A 19,784-nucleotide genomic window follows, 5' to 3' on the forward strand; every position below is an offset into this window, starting at 1 on the left:
TATTTTTAAAGATTTTATTTATTAATTTATTTGAAAGAGAGAGAGAGCAAGCGGGGGGAAGAGCATAGGGAGAGGGACAAGAAGACTCTGCCTTGAGCACGGAGACTGACACAGGGCTCAATCCCATGACCCCAAGATCATGACCTGAGCTGAAATCAAGGGTCAGACACCCAACAAACCAAGCCACCCAGGTGCCCCCACTTCAAGAATTATTAAATAAAACTGAATACTACAGTACTTTTTAGATATTAAATTGTATCAAGAACTCATATCAAGACGACTACTTTTGATGGCCCGTTCAACAGAGCTCCCTGTTGGATTCTTTGGATTCAACAATGAATATGCTCAGAACATGAACATACAACGCACTCTAGAGTCCTATTTTGGGATTTGTTACCAATTGGCCAAGGAGGAGGTCTGAAGCTAGTCACTGACCACTGAGTGAATACACCCTACGATAGCAGGGAAGAGGTCGTGGTATCTATCAGAAATGTAACATATAACACCCAAGGAGTGACACGATCAGTTGGTCTTCTCCTGAGATAAAAGAGAAGGTTCCTGAGGCCAGGTGCCTGACACAATTTTCTCTGGGCTTCAGATCTAGGATCAGGTTAGCCCCAATCCTAGGACACACATTTTACAATGGTATTTCTCAAATGCCATGTCACCTTCGTATTCAACTACAGTGAAAGGGTCACATTTCTGGGCTAAAGAAACATCATCTCAATTAGGCAGGGTTCTCTGCATCTTAAAAAATTTTTTAAAAAGCTATATTGTACACCTGAAACTAGCCTGTTATGTTAATTATATATCTATTTTATTTTATTTTAAAGATTTTATTTACTTATTTGTCAGAGAAAGAGAGAGTGGCAGGCAGAGGGAGAAGCAGATTCCCCGCTGAGGAAGGAGCCCAATGCAGGACTTGATCCCAGGACCCTGGGATCGTGACCTGAGCCGAAGGCAGACACTTAACCGACTAAGCCACACAGGTGTCCCTAAAATTTTATTTTTAAAATATTTATTTATTTAAGTAATCTCCACACCCAACATGGGGCTCAAACTCACAACTCTGAGATCAAGAGTCACATTCTTCTGACTGAGCCAGACAGGTGCCCCAATTCGATCTCAACTTTTAAAAAAGAAATAGGCAACTAGCGCTTTCATGGAAAGATATCTATGTATCTAAAAGAGCCAAATGGATCACAGGAACATTTGTGAGTGTCAGTATCTAGAAGAAGCGCGAGCCTGAGGGCACAGACTGGACCAGAGGCAGCGGGCAAACTGCGGGGTTTGGGGGACGCCTTTTCTGGGCTCCTACTGGAAAGGGACGCGGGCCACAGAGACTACCACAGGGCTTCTAGCAACTCCCAAGTGGACTGGAGCAAATGGGAAATGATGGAAGCCCGGGTGAGGATCGGCTCTCACCCCAGCCCCCACCTAGACAAAGTAACCACTGGGGCATAAGTCTTGAACACTGAAACACTTCACTTAAAACAAGACAAATGACATTTCCTTGAAGCCTATGATTTTGTCATCTTAAATCTAAGTTTTAAAAGTAAAGGGCAATTCAGCCTCACACCAGACCCTCATCCGCCCTGGAATCACCACTGTGTCCCCACTGGTGAACATTTCTGTCTCTTGGCAAGTTGCCCAGAAATTTAAAAAAACATTATTTCCAACCCAGACATTTATTTGTTTTGTTTAAGAGAGGTTAAAGAAGAAACATCCACTGCCATGTAGAGAGTAAGCTAATAAAATGATAGTCCTGTTAATATATGACCAAAATAGGAACAATCTTAACAGAACACCATGTTGTTCAGTGGTTCTTTGATTTTTAACAATTTTCAGCAACTGTTTTTTAATCTGTGGGTAGGGAGAAAAATGGAAGAAGAATTTTATTTATTGAAAAATAGTTCCTGGGGGCACCTGGGCGGCTCAGTTGGTTAAGCGACTGCCTTCGGCTCAGGTCATGATCCCAGGGTCCTGGGATCGAGCCCCCCATCGGGCTCCCTGCTCAACAGGAGGCCTGTTTCTCCCTCTCCCTCTGCCGCTCTCCAGCTCTCTGTCAAATAAATAAATAAAATTTAAAAAAATAGTTCCTGTGCCGAAACACTGGTTTTGAGAGACATTAATGAGATATATGTGGGGGGGGGGGCGTGGTAGAGCCAAGCTAATGCTCCTCTCATTTTTTTTAAAAAAGATTTTATTTATTTGAGACAGAGAGAGAGAACATGAGCAGGGGAAGAGGGGCAGAGGGAGAGGAAGGGCGAGAAGCAGACTCCCCACTGAACAGGGAGCCCCATGCCAGGCTTATTCCCAGGACCCTGGGATCATGACCTGAGCTGAAGGCAGACACTTAACCGACTGAATGAGCCACCCAGGCGCCCCAACTATGTTTCAAAAGCATGAACCATATATCACCTCATTTATTTCCAAATTAACTCTGTGGAGTAGGTAAGAAGGGTTATTATTTCCTTCTTATAAAAGTAGAAGTTGATTTCAGAAAAGTTAACAGAGTTGCCAAAGTCACCTTGTTCCTAAGTGGCACAATAAGGTCTAAAACTCCACTAATACAATAGCCACCAGTCACATGTGACTATTTAAATTAATTAAAATTAGGGGCACCTGAATGGCTCAGTCCTTAAGCATCTGCCTTCAGCTCAGGTCATGGTCCCAGGGTCCTGGGATCAAGCCCCCCATTGGGCTCCCTGCTCAGCGGGAGGCCTGCTTTTCCTTCTCCCACTCCCCCTGCTTGTGTTCCCTCTCTTGCTGTGTCTGTCAAATAAATAAATAAAATCTTTTTAAAAAATTAATTAAAATTAAATTAAATTATAAATTCTGCTCTTCACTCAAGCTAGCCACATTTCCAGTGCTCCAACAGCCCATATGGCTAGTGGCTAGTGTTACAGAATATTTCTATCACTGCTGAAAGTGCTATTGGACAGGGCTGGTCTTACAGCTAGTTCTTTTGTTTTGTTTTTATTTTTATCTTATTTTGAGGGGGGCAGGGACAGAGGGAGAGGGAAAGAGAGAATCTTAAGCAGGCTCCACACCCAGTGCGGAGCCTGACGCAGAGCTCAATCTCAAAACCCTGAGATCATGACCTGAGCCGAAATCAAGAGTCAGACGCTTGGGGCGCCTGGGTGGCTCAGTCGGTCAAGTGTCTGCCTTCGGCTCAGGTCATGATCCCAGGGTCCTGGGATCTAACCCTGCATCGGGCTCCCTGCTCAGTGGGGAGTCTGCTTCTCCCTCTCCCTCTGCCCCTCCCCCCGCTCATGCTCTCTCTCACTCATGCTCTCTCTCTCAAATAAAATAAAATTTAAAAAAAAAGTCAGATGTTTAATAACCAAATGAACCATCCAGGCGCCCATTTGTTTTTAGCTTTTAAAGATTTTATTTTTAAGTAATCTCTACACCCAACGTGGGGCTCAAACTCACAACCCAGAGAAGAAGACTTGTGCACTCCACCAACTGAGCCAGCCAGGTGGCCCCGTAGTTAGTTCTTCTGAATTCTAGTAACCTAGGGAAAAGATCCCATGCTATCCCCAAGTTACTAGAGGACAAAGTTAAATTACAGCCTCTTTCTCATTACAAGAAACTCTGGGGCTTCAGGAAGTTGGTTTATCCTCTCAGGGGTTACAAAAACAAAAATCAGTTTTAAAAGAGCTTTACCAAAATGGATTTGATCCATATATACTAAGGAAAGAGAATATGGAAACTCAGTTTGGACATTTGGTGAAGAAGGATATAAGTACTAATTCCCAAGTTACAAATAAAAATATCATTAAGAAGAAATTTAGCTTCAGAAGATAAGGGATCATAGTAATCAATCCTAACACTTCAAGCCATTAAATATCCTCTTGTCAGAGTTTAAAAGAAATTTCTTCTTGGTGCAGAGATTGCTATAATCAGATGAACAGGAGGTTTCCAGCTAACGCTGGGGCCCCGTGAAATGACAAATTAGCTATGAGTGCTACAACTGGGCCACACTATCTCTACATACATCACTTAGCTAACACTGACAGCCGAAACTCGACAAAGGGGTCAAACTGCAGAACTAAGGGCGAGGGAGTCAAGATACAGCCAAGTTTATTAAAAATACAGAGTGGTGGGGATTCATTACATAAAGCCATTCTTTACAGTTTCAATGTGAGATATGCAGGGCCTATTTGTATACCTACGAGCCAGTCAAAACTAGCCGACCGATTTGTTCACTGTTTCACACAGCAACACGTCTGAGCGCCTCTCAGGGGCTAGGCAGTTTGAGAGTCTTCTGGACTGACAGCAACTGGCTGCCCTCTCTCAACTGTGCTGCCCTCACTCTCTTTGGATTCTTCTAACCATTCGGTGGTTAAGCGTCACCAATGGCACCAGCTGGGTGCACAGAAATGCCATTTAAAGTGAAAACACAAGCTCACTCAAGCAATGGAGCAAGGTCCTTAGAGAATCTATCGGACAAAACTAATGATTTCTTCACGTGCTTGCCAAGGTACCCAGGTGTTTCCACTACACGCACATGGGAAAACAGTGAACTGAGGGTTAACGGTAGCACAGAAACATGCAACTCTACACTTTTCTCTAGGATTCACAAGAGAATAACAAAAGGCTGAGAAGGAAGAGACAGACAAGTTCTTCTTTCATATCCAGAAAGATTACAGGAGACTTTTTTCTCGTTTGTCTGGGTCAGAAGAACTTCCATGCTTTCCTTTAAAAGGTTATTCCTCTGTAGCAGCTCTCACTGCCAGAACATTTTTCTTCATTTTCACCTAAACCTTATGACCTAGTACACCTTTAAAAGTCAAAGAGAAAGGCTGTAGGGAAAGCTCTGTTTGAGAACACAGTGTACCACACATGACCCGTGTCCTCTAGGAGTCTTCGTTCTGGGTACCGCAGCATTTCTGGTCTTAATCTTTGGACTTAAACACGAGCGTCCTATCTGCGGCATCTTTCCTCTCCCTCAAGATATGCAGAGCTTCAGACATTATTAAAGAAAACTCGGGGCCTGGAATATGTAATCCTCTGCTATCTGGCACTCTATATTTGGTAGGGTTTATATACTGTTAAATTTGAGACACATGTTTACATGAGGAGAACGACAGATGCTGGGAAATGATCCTGTTTAAAAACACATCAGGAACCAACTTCCATACCCCATAGTTTAGATGCCATGAACAGAGTTTATCAAGCAGCAGAGAGGGGTATGTAGGAATTGGGAGAGTCTTTAATCTCCTGCACTTTATGAAAGGCCATACCTCAACTCTGAACAATATGCAGAACATGAACAACCCTGAGGGCAAGGGAGCCACTGAAGACATGGTGTCCTACAGATATGCTGTCAGAACTGAAAGCCAGTCCTGCATGGGAACTGTGTAGGAGTATTCTGGAAGATGAGGTGGGTGGGTTTTCTTCCCAGAGATGTAAATAAGATTGGAATGAGAAGAATTTGATAAAAGGGATATAAACACAGAAATGATGAGGCAGAATACAGCCATGACTACATCACTCCTCTCCCCCAGTTCCAGGGCCTCCCTGCTTCCTCAGTTGTACAACAAACTTACATATAAATGCACTTTAGAGAAACCCCTCAGGCCAGCAAGATGGGAATGGAAGCAGACCCTTCAAACCAGATGTTACTTTTTCAGGCCTCCAAATCTCCAACAATCAACAACTACTTGCTGGTCACTTAGAAGCTGCTTCCAACACTGCTCGATTTTCTTTGGAAGCTGTGGCATGGAGGGTGAGAGGTGGGGCTGGTGGAGAATGGCAGGTGGTGGGAATGTCAGGGGGGCTTAGGGTGTTGGAGACTACAACAGGATAAGGGTAGAGAGTGCGGGGCTGTGATGAGGAAGAATTTACTCACAGGGTGCAGGGTTGGCAAAAAAAAAAAAAAAAAAAAGAACCTCAGGACCCTATCTCTGCGTATCACCTGGTATGTAGGTGAACAGGGAATTTCACACCTGAAACTATTGGCAGGCATCAACATTCTCTCTCAGAATCTAAGAGATTGCTACTTACTTCCTTCACACTAGAAAAGCTGAGAACCAAGACTGTGTCCATAGCTGAAGGTGGCTCTTGGTAGGAGGAAGATGCAGTTTTTTCACAGAAGCAGATAATTTCTATTCCTACAGGAAGGGCAATTATTCTCACTTCACAGATACAGAGAACAGTGCAGAATATACAATTAGGTATTCAGAACATTTTAGAACCTGGGCTCCTGACAGAACAGAAGCGTTGTTCCAAATTCAATGTCCAGAATTCCAACAAGTTTACAAGAGAGTTGTATCTGTCCCTGTCTGTCTGTCATTCACATACACACACATACATCACACTTTACAACTGGCTGTCTTGATTCATTCATTCAGTGCCTGGCACTGGGTAAGATACTTTCTCAAGGAGCTCACAGTATGGCTGGAGGGAAATGTATAAGCAGATAACTCCAATAATGGAAGCATCATCTGTCTTTTAACAACACAGAACATGACAAGAAATGCTGAGCAGGGAGGCTGTACTCGATCAATCGTATTAAGCAGTGAGCTCTAGTAACCACTGGTACCAAGTACAAGACAGGCACAGGAATGCAGAGCCCTCACCCTCTCTGCAAGGCTTTTAGACCCTGAACATCTCACAGATCTTGAGAAATAGTGTTATGCTCTCAGAACTAGTACTGTAATTAGTCAGCACCCCCACAGGATGCTGAATTGTTCCTTATTTTGTATATGGGTAAATTTTAGCTACTCAAACTGTTAAATGTCTGAGGGCAGGTACCTTGCCCGATATTTCTTTTTTTTTTTTTTTTTGCCTGGTATTTCTTTAATCTCTCCAGGACTAACTACCCTGGACACAGCGTAGACATTAAACACATGATGTCCTTGGTGAAAGGGACAAGGAGATGAGACTCTGGGTGACTTGTTCCTCCACAAGGGTTTACAGAGAGGCAGATCTGGAGTGATCTGTAAAGCACAACAGTGCCCTTCCTGATCATATCACTGATCCACCACACAAGCAGCCTGCTCTGTCTGACTCTTTAGGGTTGGGGGTGGGAAGTCCTTCACTGGAAAGCCAGAGAAGATAGCAGCATAATGTGGGTAAATGGTTTGGAAGTTAACGGCAGTAAATAAAAAGCTGAATTTGAGACTTAAGTTCCTGGCTGATGCTTAGGATAGAAACAGACCTCAGGAGGCGCCTGGGTGGCTCAGTCGTTAGGCGTCTGCCTTCGGCTCAGGTCATGATCCCAGAGTCCTGGGATCGAGCCCCACATCGGGCTCCCTGCTGAGCGGGGAGCCCGCTTCTCCCTCTCCCTCGCTCCCCCTGCTTGTGTTCCTGCTCTCACTATCTCTCTCTCTGTCAAATAAATGAATAAAATCTTTAAAAAAAAAAAAAAAGAAAGAAACAGACCTCAGATTCCTTCCACCTTCTATACAGTTCTAGTTCTTAGAAATGGACCTGCCATCACCGCGACATGAATCAAATCCCATCCTCACTTGCTTATTAAAAGGCCTCAATGGCTTCCCATTGTACCTAAAATCAAATCCACCTCTTCCGAGTAGTTGATAGGCCCTCATTCTAGCTCCGCCCACCCTGCCAATCTTAACTTGTCCCCGGGCTCCCCTCACTCACCAGGCCCCAGCCACACCTGCTTCCTTGATGTTTTCAAACACGTCAGGCTCTTACCTGCACTAGGCCCTTACACTTGTTCTCGCTTCTCCCTGGCCCTTTGCCTGCTTCTGCATGGCTGACTCCAACTCATCCTTCAGACCTCAGCTCAAGTATTTCCTCCTCAGGGAGGCCTTTCCTGATCATCTTATCCAAAGTGACCCCATCTCATTCCTATTACTTGTTAACACACCAACTGATTAATTTACTTTGTAACACTTACTATGCTCTGAAATTACCTTATTTGTCTCCTTGTTTACTATCACTATTCTCCTTTTAAACATAAAACTCCTGAGAGCAGGAGCTGGATTTTTCTTGCTGCATCAAGGGCACACACCAGTTCTCAAGTAAACTGAATGAAGAAGTGAATTAGGATTAGGAAAACGCCGTGGCAGTAGGTCAGCACTGAGTTAAGGTGAAAAACATTAATTCTCTCACTATGAAGCTAGAAGTTGTTGTAGGACCTTTTTTTTTTTAACTTCATAGGGTGTGTCCAAGTAGCAATAACACACAAGAGAAAAGAAAGAAGAGGGAGAGCCTAAGCTCTGTACTGATGACCTTAAAAAGAATGTCAAAAAGAGCAAAATCTTGCTGGCTCCAGCTTCTACTAGTTTATAATGCTGTTGGTACTGAAAGCAAATTTTCTTACTTCTAACAGATTCCAATGTTGGTTTCATTTCTCCCCAAGTAATATAGTTGTGCACCTTCTAAGCCCAGCTCTGCAATAATCCCATCAAGCACACTCACACCCATGCCAGCCACAGGGTATCTGAGAATCTCACTCTAAATAAAACTGTAGTTGATTCAAAATACCAGGTGGAAAAGGGTTTTTTTCTCTTCCCAAGAACCTGAACATGAAGGCAAAACACATGCAAGAAGTGGATTCTTCCTCACAATACCCCAGCTCAAGATTTGCTCCTCCTATAAAGGGAAGTGAGTGTAACAGGGAGCAGAAACCCCTGAAAGGTACAATTCAAAAGCGAAGGATGGTTCGATGGCACCATTCAATCCAATGCTGTTTGTTTCACTGAACTTAATAAGGGCAGTATCTTAGCTATTAGTGATTGAAAGTCCTTGAACTTGGAAAAGCACAAGAAAGAGAGTGACAAATGACACCTGTTGCCCTTGTTTGCTGTTAGGTGCTTCCCATGGCACACCAGGCACACACACTATGTTGAAAACGCAGCTCTATTAAATGCTGACAGAGAGAGAGACAGAGGCACTTACGCGGCATGATCCCCTGGCTCACCAGCTCTTCTCGAGTCCGGCGCTGCTGGAGCTTCAACTGCAGCACTGCAGGGCGGCAAAGAGAGAGGAGAGACCGAGGCTCAGTTGGGCATTCCACCACAAAAGACACATTTTCAAATACAAAGAAAGTCTCAGAACAGAGGGGTGTAGTGTGAAAGAAGGATCCCTTTAATTGTGACTGTCTGTAATTGCAGAAGTGGCCTGATACAGCAGGGTTTCCGTATTCTGCTGTGGGCGGCGAGAGGAAGTTGCGAAGGGTCTTGCAGGGCGATAACAATCCACAAAGTACCAAAGTCTTGCCTCTTGCTCAAAACCTCCTACAACACTGTATCCTCCTCCTAAGACTAAAAAAACACAAGTTCTTAACTCAAAGGAAATATAATGAGGACCAACACCCAGCAGGAAAAGCTTTCTAGATGTTCTACACTGTCTTCCTGGCAGCATGTGTTTACCATCGTGAGTGCAGTGAATGATACCGTGCTCACATAGATCAGGAAGTATTGGTTATTTGTAAAATCTTGTCTTTTGTATCTAAAAATTACACCTCTTTTCACCAAACAATGCATTTCTCTAGACCAGAAAACATTTTACCATCAATATAACTCTTGTCTTCCTCTTACTGTTCACTTAGAGCTTTTTTCTGTTGAGGTGAAACAACCAAGCGACACGAGTCAAAGCACACCCAGGATAGAGGAGGGTGACTCTGGCAACACCACCTAATGAAACACTCAATAGGAATTTTTCTAAAGTTAAAAGTCAATGATCTCTATTTCAAATGCCAATGAAATGTAAAGGGCATTACCACTGCATTCCATGCAGAACGACCATGGCACGGCCTGCAATCACAGGGTAAGTGAGAAAAAGTTCAGAGAAGGAGGGTTGGGAGCCAAGGAAAGTCCCCTTATGTGATAAGTCTTCAATTATAAGGTCTCTGCAAGTCACATTTGAGGGAGACCTGCACCTATTAGGAATCATATTATCTTAGGTTACCTGCCTTTTCCACTCAGAGAGCAGTTTTTAAGAAGGCCTCCAAGAATGGCAGAACCATAACTAGGCTCCTGACTACATCTCAAATTCAGCAGGTCCAAAGTAGAACCTGTCTTTCTCCCAAAAACCTAACCCACTTTCCATCCTTCTTATCTCTTTAGAAAATGGAATCATGATCTGCAATCCCTGCACTCCCCCACCCCCAAACAAGTATTAAAGTTTTTGAGCCAACTTCAACTCTTCCACCTCCCTCCCGCTCCTCCTCTTAACAAGTATCTGGTACCACAGTTTTGCCATGTTGCTCAGACAGCTCCCTGGCTCACGACCTTACTTGTAGAGTACTTCTCCCACTGTAAATGCCCCAAGCAAAGCTGTCCAACTACTCTTCCTCAAGTACCATGTACTGGCCCAACTGTTTATTCACTTCACTTGGAAATGCCTATCCTGACCTTCCTGACCCCCAAGCATGCAGAATTACTCTAGACCTCCTGTGAGCTACCTTTTATCTGTTATAAAAAGTATAGTAGTATTTTGCCCTATGCAACAGTTATCCCCTGAATATAGCTCATCTCCCCTACCAGTTTATAAACTCCCGAAGGGCAGAGAATATATCTTATTAATATATGCCCTACATACCACTCAATACACAGTAAGCATTTAATAATTGTTTCTTGAATTGAACTGTATCTCAAAATGATAATACAGTCTGAGAGATCTTATGAGGAAGTTATAACTATTACTATTAATTTTTTTTTTTTTTTTTTTTTTTTTTTTTTTTTACAAATTAACACTTAAAAGCAAAGACTTGCAGAATAAATGGATAAAACAATAGCCACACTAGTGGTACCATTTATAGAAGATGTGCTCGGTGCCAGACACCGTTCCGTGTACTCTCATGTTTTAACTAAGTTACTCAGATATATCTAATACCCCTATGGAAAGACATGGGGCATTACTAATCCCATTTTACAGGTAGAAAATAAGGCCCAGAGTGATTCAGTAATTTACCTAAGATTATCCCACTAATAAGAGGTGCAACAGAATTTGAACCCAAACATTCTGATACCAGAACGTGGGTTCCTTACTTCTCTACTTCTTCAGGGTCTTCTGGAGCCTATGCTGCTGAGACAAGAGGTATGGAATGTGACCACCTCGGCTGGTTCTCTGGTGAGACAGGCAAAGGGACTGAAGAAAAGGGATGTGGCTCAGGCCAGGGTCAAAGGAGTTTGAGTGATACTTCAGTAAAAATAAATTTAAACTAATCTAGGAATTTGATTTCAGATAAATTAGAACCACAGATTAGCAGTAACACTAATAATAACAATAAAATGCAAATAGTTAACTAGGAGTCACTGAGTGTCACTGTGTCAGGCCCAGTGTTAAGTGACTGACCTACTTTTAACTTAAAAAAAGGGGGCCCTATCAGAATGGTATAATTATTATCTCCATTTTACACATAAGGAAGCTTAGGATCAGACCTTTAAAACTTTGCCTTAGGTCACACAGCTCAAAAGTGGTGGCATGAGAATTCACACCCAGGTCTTTGTGATTCTAGAGTGTGGGGCACTTAATACTATGCCATACGTCTCCTTGGAGGAAAGAAAGAAAGATGGGAAAAAAAGGAAAATATTTGTCATCTTTTACATATAGTGGGGTTTTTTTTAAAGATTTTATTTATTTATTTGACAGACAGAGAGAGAGCACAAGCGGGGGGGAGCCACAGGCAGAAGGAGAGGGAGAAGCAGGCTCCCCGCCGAGCAGAGAGCCTGACGTGGGGCTCAATCCCATGACCTGAGCCCAAGGCAGATGCTTAACCGACTGAGCCACCCAGGCGCCCTTATATATAGTGTTTCTAAAGCCCAGTGTAATATGAGCTATTAGAAAATGATTAAATATAAGAAATTGATTTGATTTCTGAGAACAGAGAAATCTAAATACAATTCAGTATGTCTGAACACTTCAAAGAAACAATAACTAATGAAAACTCTGGCCATTATCCAAAAATAATTTTGAAATACCAATCAGCAGCCCTCCTAAATAACCCATCTACAGATAGGGCCATAAGGGATATTATGCAAACTTCTTGACTGAAAAACTTATTGCCCCATGAGAATCAACATTTAAGTCTATGATTCAAGTTTTTTTTTTATGGAGAACACAGTAAAGGTTGATTTAGCTTTTGTTTTTCAACAGGTCTAGCTCAAAGAGGAAAGTTTATCTAACAAATCTTTCCATCTGTAAAACTAAATGAAATTAAAGTTCAGTTATATGAAAATTCCATCCTGTCCCCTCTCAGCAGTGAACTCCAAACTCCGGGCTTATCTTAAATCTGACCAAGTTCCCCATTCACATAATAGAATTCACCCTTTATCAGTAGTATCTTGGGTACTGCCACAACCTGACTGCAGGCATGTACTTTCATACACTGCAAACCCTCTCCTGCTAACTCGAACAATGTTTATTAGGAGGAAAAGAAAAAAGACCTAGGCAGTAAACTCCAAATTATAGTTGTCAGCCTCTGTATCATTTTACTTTAGAACTGATCTGTTTGGCTGTGTACAGATGCAAGGATCCCTCTTCGAAACTTTCAACTACAAAGAAATAGACATTTATATGAATTTCCTCTTTCCTTAGTCTATCTTAATTCCTCTTAATTCTAAGCACTCTAAATAAAATGCCTTTATGTCTCCAAACTTCAGGGATTATTCATTTTATTTTTTTAAATTCAATTAGCCAACATATAGTACATATAGTACATCATTAGTTTCAGATGTAGTGTTCAGTAATTTATCAGTTGAGGGATTACTCATTTTAGAAGAAACCATTTAATAACTCACTTTCAGTACAAAGCTTAAGAGCCATATATGCTGTGTTCACTAAAGAAGGTACCCAAATCAGGAGTACATTTCAAGGCCATACATTTAATGCACATCCACCCTCACCAAGAAGTGCCTGACACTAGTTCAAATGGTTATACTCCTAGACGGTGCTAGACCAAGGAGATTCAAAAGAGTAGGAATTCGACAAAATCTCTCTATTCGTTATACATCACCATTTAGATTTCCTCTCCACTCCCCAAGTGGAAAAAAAAACAAACAAAAATACCTATTTGTGTACATGCACAAGTCTTTATACTTTGACTGTTATTGAATTCCACAAATTTAATATATCATCTGTTTCTAAATGGGTCTGTGCAAGCAGCCTATATATAGATGAACAGATGTCTTTAAAGCTGATGGATGGTGAATCAACTGAATTGCCTGCCAGAAAAAGGATTGGAATAAAAAGAAACCAAACCATAAAGTGGGGAACCCTAGGTTCTCCACTCCCCACAGAATTAATCAAGTTTTCTACCTGTTTCAAACAAAGGTGATCAATCAATTGCTGTTTGAATAACTGGCTTCTTGGGAAATCAAAGTAAAGGAGTAAACTTCATATATTTCTGCCCTATAAAGACCATGGGAGTATACTGACGGCATTCAAGAGGTAATGCCGAAGAAATGGACACATCAAACAGATCAATCAGGATCGGAAGGAAAAGCCAAAAATAAGTGGTGTGTCCTCAAACCCAGCTCTGTGGCTTCCACTGGTTTTCACTGGGGAGGGAGATGCGCAGCTTGGCATGTTATTCTCACCTTATTCATATTTGTCCATTACTGATTCCACAAAGGCTTCTAGAATAGGGAGATGAAGTATTTATGAGGGAAGTAGAAAAGAATAGGAAGGAGATTAGTATGGGAATGATAGCAAAAGAACAAAAACCCTCCCGTGGCATCATCCTTTGCTCAGTAAGACCTCTTCAAGGAAGATTCTAATGGCAAGGGCATTTCCAAAGCCTGATCTCCTAGTAACTCATCCATTGTTTTCTCCTCAATAACCTTTAGGTACCAGTCCTACAATAAATAAGCAAACACAATTTAATTCAGCAATAGACACCACTACCTCTACCTTCAAACTAGAGAATCTGTTTCACTGGGAAGATCAGAGAAGGAACAGGGTGGGTTTTAGCCTTAGGTGAAGCTTAGCATGCTAATAATTCAAATACTCATCTCTGCAGCAGTGAATTTTATATTTCAGTTTATCCTATATGCCTTAAAAAATCAATTAGTGACACCCAAGTTATAAAACCACATCACCTATCACTTAGAACCAAAGGCTATTCTCCGAGTACTCATTACTTTCATCCTTAGAATATATGATTAAAAGTAGGTGAAGAGTGCTCCCAGAAGAGGGTATTACCCCACATGTTCTGCTGCCCGGGTTACTCTACAGCATCACGACCAAAATACAGATTGAGACTTGGGACGGGGATGGTTCTTCATTCATCTAATAAATGTTTACTAAACAACTAATGTGTGTCGGGCCCTGTGCTGGGTGGTGGATACATCTGTGGTCTCTGCTCCCATAAAGCTTTCAGTCCAGCAGGGAAACAGACAGCAAATCACATATAAATAAGTACAAGTTATGATTAATGTTTTACAAGAAAAGAATAAAGGATACGACAGAGGTCAGACCCTGGAATTCATAGCTTCTCCTTTATATGTTCTGTAATAACTAACTTTTCACATTTCCTCTTTCCTATTATCTATAGTCAATTGTTTAAGATACTAAACGCCTTAAAAAACAGAGACCTCAGGGTAAACTATATTAAAGTAAGTAAGTTAAGGCACACAGTTTCATTTATTCACTTTATGCTTATTTCCTCTACGGTTTACATACTAGTTGGTAAGCACACCAGCTCACCTCACATTCACGCCCTCTTCAGTTCTTCCTTAGTTTGTCAAAACTCTCCTTAGGCATTCACTCAAGAAATACGAGGCTCACTATACGTGCCAGATACTCTGCTTGCTACGGGGGATACGGCAATGACCAAAGTCGCTGCCTGCTGTGGAGTTTACACTTTCATGGGGAAAACAAACATCACATAAGTACTTGTAAAAGTAAAGAGTATTTTCAAAGAAATACTCAGACACCACATACCATCTAAGCAGTTAGACTGTTCCCATTATTCAGTTCATCCATTCGAGATATTTTGTACTCTCAAAGCCAGGGTTTGGTACTAGAGTACTGGGTACTACGTATGTGAATAAGACAGGGTTCTCATTCCCATGGAATTCTTACATCTAATGGGAAAGAGAGGCTCAAAATGAGTAATTACGATGCTACAAGAAAGATCTGATGGTCTGTAATCTAGACTTTTACTTAAAAAGTCATAGGAAAATGCAACTTAGAGCTAATACACATGCCCTACTATATTAAGGGTCCCTGCCAAATTCAGTCATTTGGTCTTATGTGTGATATACATGTATGCATAAATAATAAAAAGAAGTGTTGGTGTCTTAAAAATAATAAAAATCCAAATAGTTATATGTATTTTTTACGTGCTACAAGAACGCAAAGGTGATAGTACCTAACACTGGAGTCACAGAGAAACAAGATCTTTGCTACATAGGGTAAGAACAGCGAACACACAAATGGCCTTAAAGGGGCGCCTGGGTGGCTCAGTCCTTAAGCGTCTGCCTTCAGCTCAGGTCATGATCCCAGGGTCCTGGGATCGAGCCCCGCATCGGGCTCCCGGCTCCGTGGGAAGCCTGCTTCTCCCTCTCCCGCTCCCCCTGCTTGTGTTCCCTCTCTCCCTGTCTCTCTCTGTCAAATAAATAAATAAAACCTTTAAAAAAAAAATGGGGCCTTAAAAATTTTTATCCTCATGATCAGTTTTACTAAAGTTTCAAGTGATTTCTTGATGTTGTTCCCAAAAAGTAATACGCTCCTCTAAGTCCCTATTTATTGTAATTTCCCACAAGTCTTTCCTGATAGAGATCAGAAAGATATAAAAAGGAAGTGAGGCATCTGTGCTCCCTTATCCCTTCCCATCACCTCTCCGTTCTGGTTCTCAGTCCCTACTCTGTCCTCCAGCATCCCTGGAACTGTTCTCTTCTCCTGCGCTTTACGTAGGATTTCCTCAAGCTTTCTAAACTCTAAGCTTCTCTAGACCCTTTCATGATTAATTCTCTTCCTTCAACTTGGGAAACCAGCCTGAATGGGTTAGCACAGTGTACAGTGCACCAAAAATGTGTTTCTGGCTTGTGCTTTTAATATAAACAAGAGCATTTTTAAGGCCCCAATGTATTCTATAATTAGCCCTACCCTTAACCAGAAAGGGTTTACTGTCAACCGAACTATAATTTCTGGGGAATGGGGCAAACAATTCATATTGGGTTGGTTATATGAATATTTTGTAAGTTCTAAGTGAATACAATACATTTACAGAACTGACCTTTAAGGGAAGAACAAAGAACATCGGAGAAAGAATCAGAAGACACAAGTTCTAGTCCTGGCTCTGTTGCTACCTAATCAAGTCACTTAACTTCTTTTAGCCTCAATTTTCCCACTATAATACAATTTGTAAAAATAACTCCTGCACTTTGAGCTAAAAAACAAAAACAAAACAAAAAAACACAACATATGTGAAAAATGCTTTGTAAAACTGACAGAATACAAACCTTTCACTAGAATGTAAATCTTTTATCTCAGCTAGCTTTTCTTTAGGACAGGAATAGACACTGCTAGTAATCTGGTACCACACTTTCAATGACATGTTTTATTTTGCAAAATAAAAGGGCCTTATATCAAAACATCCCTATTTAAAATCATATCCTATGTTGTTCTGGGGAAGGGGGAACCAGGAGGGAGCTGCAGTTGGAGAGGAGGAATAGGAGGAGAGGGAAAAAGAGGGGAGAAAGGGGGGAAGGAAGGGGGACAGGGAGGGGAGGGTAAGGGAAGTGTTTCCTTTGGAAGGCAGTTCCGGCAGTGAAGAAGCACCCTCTATTCCCAGACTCTATTCAGTATGGTATGTCTAAAGGGTAAGACCCAGAGAAAAGCAGAAGGATCAGTACCCATTCATTAATAAAATTAAATATATGATGAGTGTTCAAGGCATGCTCCTGAAATTCTAAGCTGTCAATACAGAAATAGTGGCTAAAGGACCCAGAAACGTCATTCATCCACAGTTAAGACAAAAGGAGGAGGTAGAAGTAAGAAAAGTAAAGGTAATTCTCTCTGGGATCCTACCGATTCACCATCTAAAAATCATATGCAATGAGGTATCCTGGATTGGATCTTGGAACACAAAAAGAAAATCAGTGGGAAAGCATATGAAATCCAAATAAAGTTTGGAATTTATTTAGTAGTGTATCAATGTTAACCTCTTAGTTTTGACAAATGTACCACAGTTATATAAGAAGCTAACATTAGGGCAACTGGGTGAAGGGTATATGGGAACTCTCTATACTACCTGTGATTTTTTTAAGTCCAAAATTATTCCAAAATATAAAGCTTATTTAAAAAAAAACAAAACAAAACATGGATTTGACCCTCCCTTCAGAAAGATTTATGAATCAATTACTAAAACATATTAAGGGTCAGGTTTTTCAAACTGAAATGTTACCATCTACTGGAAAGAAATTATGGATTCATTCTTATAAATGACTAATTAATAATTAAGAATAATAATGGGGCTTCTAATAAATTCAAAATATAAAATGATTGTGGCATAAACAAATACAATGAACCACAATGTAATGCCGAAGAGAGAAATCCCTAGTTCTGTTTAAAATTACACACACATGGAGCGCCTGGGTGGCTCAGTGGGTGGTGTCTGACGGGCTCAGGTAAGGATCTCAGGGCTGTGAGACTGAGGCCCACTTTGGGTTCCCCACTAAGGGGGGGAGTCTGCTTCCCCTCTCCTTCTGCTCTTCCCCCCACTTGCACACTGCTCATTCTCTCTCTCTGAAATAAACAAATCTTTAAAAAAATAAAAAATAAAATAAAATCACACATGCAAAAAAACCACCTATGAGATTTCAAATTGGATTGTTTTACCAATATGCTTAATCATTCAACCCTTTCACAATCCTATAAAATTCTCTTCTCTGTATATATTGTATAAACATGAGTTAAATTATCTCTCAAATAATCTGCTTTAGATATCAGAAGTAATACCAAAAAATGATAAAATATTATCTACTTAACCTAAATACTCTCAGAGATTCAGGCAGAAAGATGAGGTATCTTCCTGGGGTGACAAACCTGGGTTACTTATATATCTACCCTGACATGTATTTACGAAGGATAAGCTTATGAATATCTAACTCAAGCTATTGAAATATGTACAATAAAAGGCCTCTGTATTGTGAAATAATAAAATAGTGAAAACATGCATGTGCCGTCTTATTACCTTTTTTTTTTTTTTAAAGAGAGGGAGCAGGGAGAAGCAGAAGGAGAGGTACTGGGAATACAGCAATGACCAAAGTCGCTGCCTTCTGTGGAGTTTACACTTTCATGGGGAAAACAAACATCAAATAAGCTCAATCTCACACCGCTGAGATCATGATCTGAGCCGAAATCAAGGTCACTTAACTGATTGAGCCACCCAGGCACCCCATCTTATTCAATTCTTAAAACAAAGCTAGTGGAAGGTGCTATTATTATACTATTTTGTAGCTGAGGAAATTGAGTGTAAGACAGATTAAGCAACTTGCCTAAAGTCACCCAGCTCCATTTCGATCTATAGCCAGAGCCCTTAGCCACTATTACATGTTGTGTTTCTCTTCCTTCATAAAACACACCAGTTCCTCATGTTTAAAAATGACACTATTAATAGTGCTTTCTGCATGATGTGGCTGGAAAAAAATGATCTATCTACTTACTAATAGGGAAAATCCAGGTGATTTCAGTGAATAGCACAGGGCATTTCAGAATTCTAGAATCTAAAAGCCTCCTTATATTAAAATTCCAAAAGGAATACAGACTAACAGGGTAACAGTGGCCACATGTAAAGGTCATTCAAAGGAGCTCCTCCCAGAGACAGGAGGAGAAGGATACAAGAGAACTTCACAGGCCTACTTCCCATTTGGCTCTCAATGCGGAAACATACACACTGAAAAGCAGAGAGCACCTGCTTCCTGGTACAACTTCATTCCTGCATTCTGCCAGGGGTTTTTCCCTGGTATTAGAGAGATTCTGAGTTGATTCATTCATTCATTCATTGAACTGATATTTATTATGCACGTACTGCATGCTAGGCACTATTCTAGATGATCCAGCAGTAAAACGGACAGATGAGGTCCTTGCCCTCACAGAGCATATGCTCTAGTGGGAGAAACATAGTAAGTTATTATTATGTTATAATTTCCAATAGTACATTATGTGAAGAAAAGTACAGCAGAATAAGAGAGCAGAGAGTGACTGGGGGTGGTAATTTTACAGAGTACACAGGAAGGCCCTTCTGAGGAGACAGATGACTCTTATACAGAAACCTACATAATATGATAAAACCATGAAAAGATCTGGAGAAAGAATTCCAGGCAGCAGAAATAGAGCACGCACAAAGGCACTGAGTGACAAGAGGCCTGTCTTGAGAAGGAAACTAAGACATAAGAGATGAGGAATCTAATCTGTTGAACTCTTGGTGGGATGCACCACTACAGTGACTCATTTCATCTCAACAGCTATTTGAGGTTATGTGTTACCTCCATTTTATAGATGAAGAAACAGCAGTTCAAAGAGGTTAAGTAACTGTGTGCACAGCTAATAAGTGGTAGAGCCAGAGTCCAAACACAGGTTGGCCTGATACCAAAGCCTATGCTTTTTCTGCTACATCACATTTAATGCCAGAGTTATAACAAAAATAATAATTATGCATAAATAAATAAGTAAATAAATCAAACTCTTTCCCATATCCTCAAAATCTGGGGCTCACCATTTCATTTTGGGTAGCTGTTCATCTCCCCCTTGAAGTAATGTTCTCCTTTAACTGCAGTGGGCAGATCTCAAACTACCAGCTACTTCAATGCCCTCAGTCTCTTTCCTGAGGATCCATACATAAGGCAATGCAC

At 41.2% G+C, this 19,784-nt stretch overlaps 1 protein-coding gene across 7 annotated transcripts in view; it reads right to left on the bottom strand.

The window, feature by feature from the left end:
• MRTFA (myocardin related transcription factor A) overlaps positions 1-19,784 on the bottom strand; it is a 199,808-nt gene that overhangs the window by 32,162 nt on the left and 147,862 nt on the right. For all 7 annotated transcript variants that reach the window (XM_078076664.1, XM_078076665.1, XM_078076668.1 and 4 more), the window contains one exon: positions 8,881-8,946. In XM_078076664.1, the coding sequence (XP_077932790.1) occupies positions 8,881-8,946 (66 nt within the window). The remainder of the gene's footprint in view (positions 1-8,880; positions 8,947-19,784) is intronic.

Source organism: Halichoerus grypus, chromosome 6 (assembly GCF_964656455.1).
Source record: "Halichoerus grypus chromosome 6, mHalGry1.hap1.1, whole genome shotgun sequence".
Classification (NCBI taxonomy): Eukaryota; Metazoa; Chordata; class Mammalia; order Carnivora; family Phocidae; genus Halichoerus; species Halichoerus grypus.